At 37.9% G+C, this 15,420-nt stretch overlaps 1 protein-coding gene across 2 annotated transcripts; it reads right to left on the bottom strand.

The window, feature by feature from the left end:
- Positions 1-938: 938 nt before the first annotated feature.
- LOC124145093 (multiple epidermal growth factor-like domains protein 6) lies at positions 939-14,742 on the bottom strand. Of its 2 annotated transcripts, none has more exons than XM_048391305.1 (5): positions 14,315-14,742; positions 7,085-7,143; positions 3,786-4,772; positions 1,991-2,102; positions 939-1,718 (listed from the first exon to the last, which is right to left on the bottom strand). In XM_048391305.1, the coding sequence occupies exons 1-5, from the start codon at positions 14,350-14,352 to the stop codon at positions 1,598-1,600; spliced, it is 1,317 nt and encodes a 438-aa protein (XP_048247262.1). In that variant the 5' UTR covers positions 14,353-14,742; the 3' UTR covers positions 939-1,597. The 2 variants fall into 2 exon arrangements, with proteins under 2 accessions (XP_048247262.1, XP_048247263.1); XM_048391306.1 differs by lacking the exon at positions 14,315-14,742 and adding an exon at positions 7,233-7,312.
- Between the last annotated feature and the right edge of the window lie 678 nt (positions 14,743-15,420).

Here is a 15,420-nt window from a genome sequence, read left to right as displayed (position 1 = left end):
TTGTCGACTTTTGACAAAAAGTGCTATGTACCAAAAACACGAGAATGCGAGATCGCGAGAACGCGAGATTTTGGCCAAATCTCGCGTTCTCGCGATCTCGCATTCTCGTGTTTTGGGCATATTTACCTCGTTTCCAAAGGTCGAGATCGCGAGAATGCGAGATCGCGAGAATGTCCCTTACAGTATTCCATAGTAAGTTTAATACTTTGTAAAAATATTGAATCGTTCAGGCGTGTTCATGATCTTAAAATTTACGTTTACTTATTGAAGTAACTTGTTTACTTCTGTTCTGCTAAGAGGTATGGCACATCCTCTTGAAAACAGAAGCATGTCAACTTTTCGAATACTCTTACACATCCTTCCTGATCTATAGATACATGTACACAAAGTATATGGAAGTCCAGGGGTCACCTGAACAAACACGGTCAAAATAGGAAAATGCATTTTGATCTCTCATGATAAATATTTCGGAATGTCATCCATATGTCTACTCTGAAACCTTTACAAATTTTACATGTTGCCTTTTTCAACGTAGTGTTGTGGCCATCCGCGAAACAGATCACACTCAAAAGCAGTTGCCCTTGTGTATTTCCACTGCAGCCAACAGTTTAGAAAACAATGCACACAAAACATTGAAACAGCATGTACAGCTGGCTTGGATTCAACCAACGGAAAAGTTAACGGAAAACCCGTTTCTCAAGGGGCAGCAATACACGTAAAATAAAGCAAAGCAGTACAAAATCACTAAAACAAACCTAACTGGGTATATGGGGCACACACAACTATAGAAACCGAAACCAACACAGGATTGAAAACTTCCCTGCAGCAAAGGTCATAAATATCCTACCTACATCACATAACGTGATTACCTCTTGAACCAAAGGGCATACACGTGTAAAAACACCAATGTCGCATGCCTTCGAGAATTGATCACCTTAAGGCCCAATTGTAGAGATAAGTATGTTAAGTTTCATCAAATTCGAATCGTGTATGCCCAATTTATTGTGTCCACATGCTTTTATGAATGTCTACTTCACATTTAGTGACATTGACCTCAAATGTCACCCCTAAATGTTAGAACATCACTTGCTGCAAACTTTTGTCATACATATAAAGTCTACATACTATACTGACCAAGCTTTCTGAAGGGAACAATTCACATGTCATGAGTTATTGACCTTCGAGGTGACTTCGAGATTATTTTCTGATTTGGAAATTAATAATCTTATATCAAATATTCAATGTGGTTTCCGTAAAAATAGAAGTACCATTAATCATTTTGTACGATTAGAAGCCTTTGTAAAAAAAATGCTATTGCCACAAACAAATCGCGTACTGTGAATATCTTTCGATCTTGAGAAAGCTTATGATACTACCTCGAAGCATGGCATTTAAAGGGTTTACATTATTTTGGCTTGAGAGGTCGTTTACCTCATTGCATATGACAGTTTTTAACAGACAGGCACTTCCAACTCCGAGTGGGATCCACCATGTCTCACCATAATAATCATTATCCCACAAGGCAGTTTGTATATTCAGTATTAAAGTATTTGTGACAAAATCACGATGTCAAGGTTTTGTGTGAAGTGAGCCTCCACTAAAGAAAAACTATCACTGGGCCTGTTTCATATCTATCGGAATCAATATCAATAAGTTCGTAGTCACGTGCTTCTAGTTGTTCTACTGGGCATTCTACTTCTTCGCCATCAGTTTCTTCCCTACAACAAAATCAAAATCATCATTTATTTACATTGTGTAATGGGACATGGGTACACATCCATGGTCTTAACTGAAGGTAAATACATAATTATGCAGTATTCAATACTCCCACACGGTAACAGTGCGGAGCATCTTGCTATGTAGTTCATAAAGGAGATTTATCAGTTAAGGTAACTATAAACATAGGTAAACTAACTGCAGTCAAATGTAACAGAAAGCATTCTAAATTTCTACTGGTCCTTGTGTTACAAAAATACACTTTAAGTTTAACCTTTTGGCGCAATGACGTCCGTATGCAATGCGTATTGCTACTATGATGCCAGCAAGGCAAAGCACACACGCTGTTGATGTTCCGATAATGAAAGTGTCACCAGGAGTACGCTCTGAAGAAAACAATGATGTTAATGTTAACAATTAATATCAGGACGTTCAAGTCGGGGGGAGGGGGGGGGGGGGGGGGGGGGGGCTGGGTAAAAACAGTTCCGGATGATAAATTTCTACTTAACACCATAAAACTAGCACTTAACAGTTTATTTGGAAACACTTTATTAATAGCTCTAAAACCTACAGCTTTGAATTTTTGTAACTGATTAAATACAAAACCATGGCTAAAATGTGTAAACAGGATGAAAGTTCGAGAGATGATATAAATATGATGAAGTCAATGACCGAAGATATTTATCATATGTGTATACTATCCGTATCTGTATGTCCCGAAATAATAGATTGGATCATGTTCAAATAATAAAATGTTTTTGGCGAATATTTGACTTTCATTTGCATGTGTTTGTCACGGGTGCCAATACCTGGTATCATCTCTGTTTGATAGTGATTCATAAACACATATTACCCTAATCTCTTTCTCCAAAACATGCTAATGTTGAACTGCACAGAGTCTAGTTATCATGAAGACACAGCCGATACTAATTATAATATGAAGGATATTTGTCATCAATGGAATTATAATCACACAAACATGATTTATGTTATGAATCTATGTTAACGGTGGTTTTCAAATACACTGCTTATGATAATAATCTCTAACATCATTAAATACCTTCTATACCCCATATATTGGTGCGGGTACAAAATGGGTTTTAAAAATTGATAAAAATAACAAAACTGCAGTTAACGATGCCCCCATGTTCCATTGATAGAACTGTTTCGATTCCTACATGGGAAATATTCCTGTCGTCAGGGTTGAGCAGGCCAGTGTGTTGTTAACACAGTTATTATATTGATATGATTTTATAAAATATAATGATTAATAGTACATGTGAGGAATATCTTTTTATTTATAGTCAGGGCAAAGGGAACAACAATCTCAATTTGGAACTACAGCCAAGTCCCGTTAATCCGACATGGTTGGTTGCAGAAAGTTATGGATTAACGAGTATCTGCGTTCGTGCTCGAACTACACGATAGATAACGATACAAAATCGTTGTTATAAAAAATAAATATTCATATTGTTACATATTGTGAATATGTTTTCAAATGATGCAACCTTTAAAGCTAAACACAAAACTATGGTGACGGGCTGAATAAATGAATGATTCAAAATACTATAAAAAAAATAATCTGGAATGGAAGTCGCTTGTTTGAAACTAGTGCCGTAAACCCCAAGAAAAGCTGCTTTCTTAGTGGCTAATGCCGACTTCCTGTTAGATATTTCATTGGTCGGTCAAAGTTGGCGAAAGGTCTTCTGACGTGACCCGTAACGGGATGTCCTCAGCGAGAACTTGCATGTGATTTTTATGAGATTGGGGTAAACATGTGATTAATATTGTAATGTTTATCAAAAGCTTAATTTTGTTTATTGTTAAGATAGTTTATCTCTACAGTCGTTGTATTATGCAGCTACCTGCCAGCTCATCGCAGATCAAAACACGGGGCTGTATATGTAAAGCTACGACTAAACAAAAGTTCAAGTAAAATATATGTAAATCTAAGCTTTTGTAGTTTGAGGAACACTTGTCACCTTCCGTGAATGAATACAATAAAAGTAAATGGCAGTAAAGACAAATCTTGTATTGACGATAAGTAAGAATTGTTTGTTCATGTTTACCAGAACACGTTCTGTCTTCAAGGCATGTCTCTATGGGACAATCATGTCGACATGTAGATTTGCAAGTCTGGTGAGTAATATTACATCCTTTGTTGCAGAATCCAAACTTCCGGTCACAAACACCATCAACGCATATCTCACAGGTGTTGTTACAAAACGCACCATAATAACCATTGTCACATCCTTTCGCACAGGTTCCGTTCTCCGAGTGACAAACATGATCGAAGCAGTTCTCATAGCATGAGCAGTTAGTCCCAGCATACCCTGGTGCACAACCATCAACACACGCTCCTGACTCAGTGCAGGCCACATATGAACACTTTGGGTTACATCGAGATGAACAGTTTTTACCATACCATCCGGCATTACAACCGACGACACAATCTCCTGTGGTTTTATTGCATTTGGTGCAATTGATGGAGGTGTTTCTGTCACATTCCAAGATTTCGTTGGGACCAGGACGGCAGTTTACACTGCACACCTTATCACACCAATGACCATAGAAGCCTGGTTGACAGCCTCCTTCACATCCAGATTCACAAGATCCTGCACAGTTCTCACATGACATCTCACAGTTCAGACCCCTGTATGGGGCGTGGCAATCGTCACATATCCCTGAAGACCTATTACAGGATTTACATCTCTCAGAGCAGTTCTTACAGTCAAGGCCAGAGTAAGAGCCAACACATCCAGAAATGCAGGATGAATTCAGCATGCAGTACCCGCCATCACATCCACCTTCACACTCTGTACACTGTGTCCCAGGGTTGTCACATGGTATGTTGCAGCTTGTACCCTGGAATCCTGGAACACATCCCTCCGTGCAAGTCTCGATGCCTCTCGTCGTGAGTTCACACGACTGGTACTGGCATCTGATGTTGCACTTTGACGTGCATTTCTTGCCAAAGTATCCACGTTCACACTGTGTTGAGCCGTCTCCGTCATTGTCACATTCTCGGCAGTTCTGACCATCACAACATGGCGTTGCTGAAAATATAGAATCAGTATGGTGTTCAGTATAACATCAAGAAGGGCCTGACATGATCAACTTTGGAATGTTTGATTTGCATTGACCTGTTTTGTAATGCTCATTTCTACATTCTTATTAGATTTCGTTATATCTACAAAATTATTTTGATAAATGTGAGTTTGCTATTTGTTATCCTTAACCATGCATTTATTACAATCGAAGCCCGTTATTTCTAACGCCTTTGGGCTAGATATATAGCTTAAGAGCTTCGACAGATACGAATCAACCTTACAACTGTGAAAAATAAAAAGACCACTGAAATATAAACAATAAAAGAATATGTTAGTTCGTTTACTCAAACCCATTGATTCTCGGAAAACCATCCATGGGGGTACATGAAATACAATTATATGCAATTTATTACATGTACAAATTAAAATGACAGCATTTAACACGAATCATGAGAATAGGATACGTTTATAGTTATACATATTAACAACCCTATGACACATTGTTAAGGCATTCAGATAGGCCTTTTTTTTCTCTTACATTGTCAGTGATCATATGTTTCTTAACTTGGAAAGTTTGGAAACTCAAGATACTGTTTATTTAAGAGTTCACATCGCTGTATGAGAAAACCTTCACATACATAGGAACAATGAAACTCATCTCCAACAGCAACTGAATCACTTAAATATTCTATAATTACCAATGTCAGTGTATCGTACTCGTTTGTAGAGATTTTAACGCCAGAATCCGTGATCACGATGATTTTGCATATGGAGTTGATTCAATACCAAACCGAGATATCCGTGATATATCAGTAAACACTCGTGGATATTTATTGATATATTTCCTTGTTCATACCAACATTCGTATGTTAAACAGGTGGTTCGAATGTGGAAAAGATTTTACTTACATCATTGTAGACTATGCGAAAAAATTAACAAATCCATAGGAGATTTTAATTACGTAAACCAAGCTTGTTTTTAATTAAGACATGGAACTTAAATACCCGTTTTGAAGAATATACCCAAGTATGTAAATTATGTACTAGCTAGATGGAAACAGAACTACGATTAACTGTATTCGGTGCTACTATCGCTACGATAATAAGTTAAATAAATATACGCAGCATGGGGACCCGGCGCTTACACGGGCTGAAGTAGTAAAGGCAGTTTCCCGGTCGAAAATCAGTAAAGCATCTGGGTTTGATAACATATCAGCTGAAGTGGTGAAGAATGATTGCTGCGTTGACCTTTTATTCACTTCATTACAAATGCATGGAACAGTCTATTATATGGACACTGTGAAATTAACAAGAAACAGTACAGAGCCGGAAGATTCTTCTTAAGAAGTGCCCCGTAACACTTCTAACTGCGACTTTTGATGCAAAATGGGCAGGACATTCTGCTTGGCTTTCAGATGATATTTGAAGTTTTCAAGAACTCCCCCTGTTGGGCTTACTTATAAGCCTTTGACCTGGTCAGTGACAGGAAAGGGCTCCTTCTCTTGTTGCACCCATAGACTGAAAAAGTAGCTACATATTGACAATATTTTAACTGATGCGTAATCTATCCCGAGAAGTATGTTCCTCATCAAAAGTCTTTGAATGACATTTAGAAGCGATACACATAAGGAAAATAATGTATGGAGGTCAAATTCTTTTTTTGAGAAACATCACTTTTTGGAGATCATGCTCAGTGTATCACCATTTCACCTGGTGAAGAAGTAAACATATAATTCGAAACATTGTGTTCCTCATAATAAAGGGATTGCCATCCATACATTCTCTCAGATATGTATGATTATCCCTCCACTACATGAAAATCGAATTTACTAATCACAAAACATTTTCAACAGGTGAATATGCTTGCACATACATAGGAGATACCATATATCAAATAAACACATGGAAAGAACATAAGATTAAAATGCTACATAATGACATTTACTGACCATATATTCTCTTGAGCTGGCCTTATGACCAGAGAGTCGAAGAACTGAAGCCGAGCGACCGACCGCTCGATCGATCGTGATTAGCAGGTGAGTCGCTAAGATCAGTGGAGCATGACGACCTCTTATTTCAACTTCTTTGAGAGGCATTTAGAAGTTGGGGTACTAAGTAAGGATAGGATACATGGATGAAAACTTTGTAAATGAGAAGTTGTAATAAAGAAATTGTTCATCAAATATACCCTATCCTTACTCTTATTTCAATTTATAAGTCTGTGTTGGAAGAAAAGCCAGACAAACTAATGCATTACTTATACACTTATCTTCTATAGCAGAGAAAGTTATTAAAACAAGGAAGATTTTAAGAACTTACCTCGTATGATTAGTACAATGAACGCCAAACACAGCATCGACACAGAAGTCTTGAAGTGTCTGAAAATGTAAAAGAATGTATACTGATATGAATGACAATTAAAACAAGGTCATGACACTGTAAATGTGTGTACATTAAACCTACTTACTGATTATTAGAGAGGGACATTTTCAATGTTGAGGTGTTCAGCTAACTGATGGGGCTAAGCGTGTGACCAGCAGTCGTGGATTCAGAGTTTATATTTGCGGGAAACTGTATTCTTCCTCAAAATGGGGAAGTATAAATGAATCACCCCGTGTCTCATAAAATAATAGTTGCTAACATGAACGCAAAGCCGAACGATCGCACACAAAAGTTGGAGTGATATGACAATCGGTGTTGTGAAAAATGGGAAACAGATGCAGATAATGGACGAAAATTTATAAAATGCCGAACATAATCCCACCTGTACAAACAATGAAAGTGAACGTCATTGCCGAGGCCGGATTGTGTTCGGGAAGTCATAATTATTTAGATACGGGTTAATTTGTAAAAGCTTGTACAGTTTATTGACATCCTTACGAAACATAAGAAAAAAATGACTCATAAAACACTGCGCACCTCATGGTTTATTCTTCCTGCACTGTTTTATTGTACCATAAATAACTCCAAATCGTCGTTTATTTCTTATATATATTTATATCTTACTTGGACGTTTAAGGGGTGATTTCCAGTAATGTGATCTGTTTAGTCCCTGCTCACATGACCCGTTCATCTATCAACAAACTTAAAAAAGTGACGTTTACAAAGTTTAAACTTCACATTTGAACGTTTACATGACTTATAGATCGGAATTACTTTTCATGTTGGAAAACCCGAGTTGAACATTTGTGGATCGGCAATAAAGGACAATAAATCAACATTACTTTTCCACTCAAGGTTCATTAAAACACCTTTTTACATATTCGCATTAACCCCCTGGATGCCACATTCTCGTCCCTCCTCTTCTGCCCTCAGTTTGAAGTCAAATAACATTACAATTACATAACACATACAAATGCACTTGAAGGATTTTAATTTCGCCGGAAATATCATGTTCTGTGATATCATCAACTGTCATTTTAATCAAAGGAAAATTAGGAACATAGTAAATATCGCCATTTTTGACACATTATTAAATAATCATTTGTCATGTATTTACTGTTTGCCTTGAAATCAAAATATCTGATATTCGGTCCAAGATTGAGTTTTAAAATAGCACATATAAATGTAGGAACAGTGCAATGACGATTTGAATATATGGTGTTTCCTGGTTTATTCGTCTGGAAAGGGTGAGTTAACGGACTGCCTGGCTCCAGGTAAATAGGGTTTAAGTCTCCTCTATTGTGTCATTGTGGTAATTTCCGTTTTCTTTCCTTTGGTTTGAGAGTAAAGTCGAAAGCTGCTTCTTCCTCGGCTTCTGTTTGACAAAATAGTGTGGCGGTTCATACAGATTATGGTACAATGCAGTTTTATGATACGTAGATATTATGGGGTTTGAAAGAGTTGTGAGATTTTAACGTTTGTCTATATTCGTGTGTTATATTTTGATATTCGCCACCTATATTACGGGTATGAAGGATACCAGATTGCGTTTTATTATGTCTGAACCTTTTTACATTTTGATGATGTGTCTCGTGTTGATTAGCTTCTGGTTTTTAGGCAACTTGTACCTGAAACAGTGCATTGCTTGTATATTTCACTCCAAGCTCACAGTTACAACTAATCTACCGATAGCGATGCTCGTTCCCACCTGGTACACACATCCGTCAGTGTCAATTTTTGGATGACCACCTACTTGGTCTGGTGGATGGAGAGTCCGAAAGGACAGCGGTGGGTTGGTGATTCGATCCACTGGCCGCCTCATAAAAAATATAACAGTTGAATCCAGATAAAGACAAATGTATTTCTGCAGTACATGATTTGTTCCTCTTAACTGCGACAGAGTCCTTTCCACATCCAAAAGAAATTTACGCTTATGACTAATGACTCAGAAGTTTGTTTATATATATATATATATATATATATATTCTCCTGTCAATAGTAGTCGTAGTAGTAGTAGTAGTAGTAGTAGTAGTAGTTGTTGTAGTAGTAGTACTAGTAATGTGGACTTGGATGTGCTATTAATAGTAGTCGTTGTTGTAGTAGTAGTAATGTTGTCAGTAGTGGTGGTAGTAGTAATAATTGTAGAAGTGGTAGACGTTCTAGTAGTAGTAGTAGCAGCAGCAGCTGCAATGGTAGAAGAATTAATGGTAGTAGTAGTAGTAGTAGAAGTAGTAGTAGTAGTAGTAGTAGTAGTAGTAGTAGTGAGGGTACATAATGATAATACTGGTTATCGGACCCGCGCCTACACATTTCACATCGTCTGGCGCGCACTGAATCTAACCCTCTATAGAATTCTACTCAGCGCAAATAAATATGCATTCATGTTGAAGGTACACAGCTTTCCATTCACTACGTCCTTGAACCAAATGTTATCTGAAGGCGATTGGGTCACTCAAATCTTCAATGCATAAATTATTACAGACCACTTCACAGGAGATATTATAAAGACATCCGAACACACTGGTGGCTTTGTGTATCAGAATGTAATGGAGTTACGCGCTAAAGACCATATGAACAGCGTGTTAAACGAAACGTGCACCTGACTGGATGTCATGTGACAGAATATGCATTGACACATATGAGTCACACTGATGAATGGAGCACCCCCAATAGGGACGGATTACCTTCAACTTTATTGAATTAGATTATTATCATTCTATCAAAAGAAAACAAATATACAAATTATGTACAACTAAAATGTGAACTTAACCCATAATTTCCTCTTACGAGCAAACGTAGAATGAGTGAGTAAGTGAGACATATTACATGTAATCCTTTCTTTTTTCCGTAACACTCTAAACCTCTCTGTATTTCTGTAATCATCTGTTATCTGTTTCGAATTCCCCCTGTCTTTTAGAGAGTATATATACACGCTTCCAGGCAGAGCCATCACAGGGACATTTTACGCGGGCACACCCGGATTAATAGAGTAAGAACGTTATCCACACATCTCGGTTAACTGAAACAACTATTCATTTACCTGATTACAGAAAGAGGTAAAATTAGTTGATGTTTAACGCTTCAACCAACTAGACATCAACCTTTCGATCTTGGCGTGTAAAGATCGAGTCTAGACCAGGCAAACCGGTGACTGAAACCATACACAACACAAATCCAGGCGATCCATCGAAATCAGTTGCCTGTTTTGATCGCATCATACTATGCTCACAGACAAAACGGATATCGTCAAAGTGGTAATAACAACCACTTCCTTATGTTGCCTTATGTGTCAACATTCTCCTTGTCCAATATGTGATTACAGTCCACCCTGGTAAAATGGAATGTTGCAAGGTGAAACAACAGTCCATGTAAAAATGTGTTGATGTGTTACCTGTACGAAAAGATGTAAAGGATCAGGTGGTCATGTACGGTGACTTAGTTGATTGAATGTATGCGTACTCTCACAGTTTCGATCATTACTTATTACATAAATCACTCGTTTCTCCGGTCAAGGGTCGGTGAAGTTGTTGCTGAATAAAACATCCATTGCTAAATAACACTTTTTTTATAAAAGATACCTTCTTCCACAATTAAAATTAGGCAATGGTTATGATTGAATTTCTGTATCGATAATACGTTCAGACAACGAGCATATATGTATTTGTAATATTGCTGAGTGTGGCGTTGAAAATAGCAGAATATACTCTATCATACTGGAATTGGACACTTAGGCTGGAGTAAGAATCATATTCACAAATCAGGTATATTCTTGGCTATCTTGCACAAAAATGTCCCAGCAGTACGACGATTGTATGCTTTAACATAAGTAACAGAAGCCTTGTAGTCGTCACAACATTGATGTCGCTGTGTGCAAGTGCACCCACCTCTTTCAAACATGTCTCTAATCAGAACAATATAAGTACAATCTACTACAGTCCAAGTAAACTCACACAATGCTTTCCCACTTGGTTCAAAATAGATTCATCAAAACCTGATACACAAAATATTGGTACCTTATATGTTTTTCATCGAATGACAACATTTTGTTTTGAGTGTTTGAAAAACACTATATCACAAATCACGATACAGTGAGACTCTGAGGGGGAAGCAATGGGATACGTGTGCATATATCTACATAGAATCAACATACTGATTATAACTAGAATTGTTTTAGAATGTAAATTAGTTTGACGCGTTTTCTACAAATTTCATCTGGAATAACATGGGAACTGGTGTAATTTGAATTGAGAAGTGTAGCGATCATATGTTGACTTCCAAGTGTAGAGTTGACTTGCAGAAGATTGAATGGGTACACAAGGGTTTCTTAAATTGCTTTATATCCAGTTTTCGTGCATATGACATGACAGTTTTAACACATTCATAATTCCAAGAATCATATTCACAAATCAGGTCCAAGGAGTTAAATCCAGTGACTGCTCGTATAGTGATGGCTTATTGCAGACTGCTGTGATATGGGTGGAATATTGCTTACTGCTGTGATATAGGTGGAATATTGCTGACTGCTGTGATATAGGTTGAATATTGCTGACTGCTGTGATATATAGGTGTCTTATTGCAGATTGCTGTGGTTATGGTGGATTATTACTGCAAACTGTGATATGGCTAGAGTTTTCCTAACTCCATTGATAAGGTGAATCGTTGGTGTCTGGTGTGGTCTGGATTTATCATTTCTGACTGCTGTTATATAGCTGGATTATTTCTGAGTATTGTGATAAAGCTGGATTATTGCTGACTACTAAGCGAAAGACGATATGTATGATCATTTTGATCTAGTTGCCTTATTACTGAATGCCGTGATAAATATGGGTTAGTGCTAACTGTTGTGAAACAGTTGGATCATTGCTTACTGCTGTGCTTTAGCTGGGTTATTGCTGTCTGCTGTGATATATCTGGATTAGTGCTGACTGTTGTGTTATGGCTTGATTATTGCTGACTGCTGTGATATGGCTTGATTATTGCTGACTGCTGTGATATGGCTGGTTGAATATTGTCGACCGCTGGTGTAGTTTAGATGGATGATTGCTGAACTGCCGTGATGTAATTTAGCGATGTGATATCAGTGAAGCACTTCCTTTGGCGTGAAATCTTTTAGAATTTTGATTTTGTCCAAATATATATTTTTATATATTTGAATATATATTTTATACATCAGATCAGATCCATTACTCTTAAGGCTTCCGATCTGTATATAAATTGCCACTTTCACCTTCTAATGCATTGTTTATATATTTCATTCATCTTTTTTCCTCTTTTCTTGGTCCAGTGGAGATGGCGTTTGCCCGGAGAGTCGTTGGTTCGATCGACTGTGTCATACCAAAAAGTGTTTAATGATAATACATTTTGGTTTCCGTGCATTGGGCTTTGCATTAAGGGGAGAACACGAGGACTGATCGGCTCGGGGTATATAGTGTCTGAGTGGGGTATCCATGTTAAACAGCGACATGACATCATAGTGAGCACGTACAGCGACATTTAGATTCATTTGCGCAACGTAAGGAAACCATCAAGGTATTGCCTAGCGGGTTTTCCTGCATAGTTCCTCGGGCAAACTTTCCTATATATTTGCTTCATTAAAAGTGTATTTTTGTCACAGTGCCAATAATAGTTTATGCATCAAGAACCAGTCATTGTATTGGGACGTTATTCGATTTAGCCTCTCACCTTTGGAGTAAATTCTTATTTCTGTAGACCTGTGCTTGAGCAATATGACATGCTGCATGTTTAATGTCGTATTTGTGTTAATTCTATTAAATGTTATATTATAATATAAGTCCTTTATATGCTCAAAGTATCTAATTAAGCGTACATGTACCTATTCATGGAAAGGTATGGTTGTCTACTTTGTCAATATATTATATGCATACAAACAAAATGTGTTTTGTGTGAAATAAGTTCCATAAAGTGCCTTTTAGTGATGTCGATTCGTTTCCAGCAAAGTATCGCCTAAACAGAGAGGTGAACATGTCCTTTTACCTGGGCGTAATGCCTTCATATGGTGGATGTAGCCTGACAACATGGGTCAGTCACTTTGAGTGGACATCACTGACATGTAATGCTTAAACGAAGAGACATGTTACGTTATCATGGTGCACTGATGTATATAACGTGTGCACAGTCTGATGGAGGATGTGTATGCAATTGTTCAATATATGTAAGTTATTGCCATTCTTCTCATACAATTACGGAACTTTAGCATTCCTATTTCGAGATTTTTTCGGGCTACACACATTTATGTGAATCGGTAATTTAAAGACGTACAATCAGATCGTTTTAGTTGGCATAAATAGCTTTGTACATGTAATGTGACCCGTGAAGATCCGGGGTAGAGTAGGTCTTCAGCAACCCATGCTTGCCGTAAAAGGTCATGGGTTTTAGCTAATATGCTCAACGTAAGAGGCGACTAACGGGATCGGGTGGTCAGGCTCGCTGACTTGGTTGATGCATGTCATCGATCCCAATTGCGTGGATCGATGTTCATAATGTTAATCACTGGATTGTCTGGTCCATACTCGATTATTGACAGACCGCCGTCATATAGCTGGAATATTGCTGAGTGCGGCGTTAAACAATAAACCAACCAACCAACCAACATGTAATGTTTTTATGCGTTATTTCGAACCAAACTCAAAGTAGATTACTTAATCGCAAGAGAATAGGACCATGGCAGCTGTGGAGAGGAACGCAATGGATCGGGGGGTCAGACGCGGTGATTTGGTTGATACCGTGTCATCGTGCCCTGGTGGCATTTGTCGTTGCTCATCGTATCGCTGGTTTGTCTTGACTCGGGTTTTGACATCATGCTATCATGTACTGGAATCGTTCTCACTTCGGAGTTGAATAACAAATAAAGACACAAACATAACCCAAACATACATCATATCAAATGTGTCAAGTATTTCATATTTTCTGTCGTTTGGGCTTTTTGGCATGTTTGAATTTTGTTACGTGTGGTATGAACGGCAGGGGTTCCCGCTAATACCACAAATAACAATTACGAAAATCACACAACAATCTCTGAACTTTAAAGCTAGATTTAATAATTAAAACAAAGATAATTATAAAACAATTCTCAGTTGCTGGGCAAGGCACTCATACACATCTATTTAGGCAAAGCAATATGGCAAATGTGCAATATAAGTAAGTCACCTCAGATTTCTTGACATCACATTGCCAATGCAGTCCATTCCACATTGTTCCAAACTTATATATCACAGTTCACAGGATAACTGGGTAACAACAGTTTCCTCCTTTAAAGCGTCGACATGACCTTCTAACTCAGTCCCCGGACATAACGCTAGGCTGTACTGCACTCGTTCAGTTAAACCATATTTCTCCCTCTCCACTTCTTTTTCCTTTCCCCTTTCTGTTCGATAACTTGCCCTCATATAGTAAACAAATTTCCAAGTAAGCTATCTACTTCAGCACACAACAAAAGGTTACCAAGCCAACTCAAACTCCAATCACCCCACAAGCACGCTTCTCCCCGTCAGGCAGCTTGCTTCACCCAATCAAGCATGACGCCGTCCACCCAAACTGGACCCCTTGTGAACCACACAAATATACAACGTCACTCATAACAATTTAAACAAGGTTTAAATCTCTTAATGCATATTGCTTATTTGCCACATCACCCGATATTTATTTTATATTGCCCTTTATACGTTTTCCTGTCTCTTGACGTTTATACTTCCTGCACTACACTAACTCATATGATCAGGTTTATTTATATCTGGTCACGTGTTTATTATACGCAATAACACTAAACACATTTCCAGGGAACGTGAGCGACTCACCGAGAAATCCTTTGTAATGCAGTCATAATACAACTCTCGAACCACTTGACAGAAAGCTACCAAATAATGAAACTCACGCAATATGGACTACAAAACATCGGTGGCGTTGAAGGTTGGCCTATTTTCACAATACAAAAGCAGCAGAGTAGTATTCATTGTGTCTGCAGTGAATTGACAAATATGGATTTCAGCAGCTGGTTTCACTACGGAAGGACACATTTGCATAACTACTGTCCGATTTGCATTGCATATGGTGGCGATGTTTATAAGACATTCGAGTCCCATCAGTCAGCCATCCCACAGTCAGGCAACACCTCTATCTCAATGGGATGATCCCTAGCTGGACATAGCGGATAGATTAGACAGTGTGGCAATTAATTCAACTTTCCAATTATGCACAATACATAATTTGAGCTCAATTCGTTTATTCGTAATGTAATGTAGCTCATCGTTGACGTC

The sequence above is a fragment of the Haliotis rufescens genome, unplaced genomic scaffold (genome assembly GCF_023055435.1).
Source record: "Haliotis rufescens isolate VD_foot unplaced genomic scaffold, xgHalRufe1.0.p SCAF_9, whole genome shotgun sequence".
Lineage (NCBI taxonomy): Eukaryota > Metazoa > Mollusca > Gastropoda > Lepetellida > Haliotidae > Haliotis > Haliotis rufescens.
Note: the sequence above shows the minus strand (reverse complement) of the source record. Positions and strands in the feature narration are given on the sequence as shown.

What these genes read in the sequence shown, in the direction of transcription:
- LOC124145093 (XM_048391305.1), bottom strand. Translation starts at nt 14,352, where the DNA reads ATGGACTGCATTGGCAATGTGATGTCAAGAAATCTGAG. An exon ending in CATTGTACTAATCATACGAG is followed by an intron (nt 4,773 to 7,084) that starts GTAAGTTCTTAA and finishes CTATATTTTCAG; the next exon opens with CAACGCCATGTTGTGATGGT. An exon ending in TGAAGACAGAACGTGTTCTG is followed by an intron (nt 2,103 to 3,785) that starts GTAAACATGAAC and finishes TGTTTTCTTCAG; the next exon opens with AGCGTACTCCTGGTGACACT.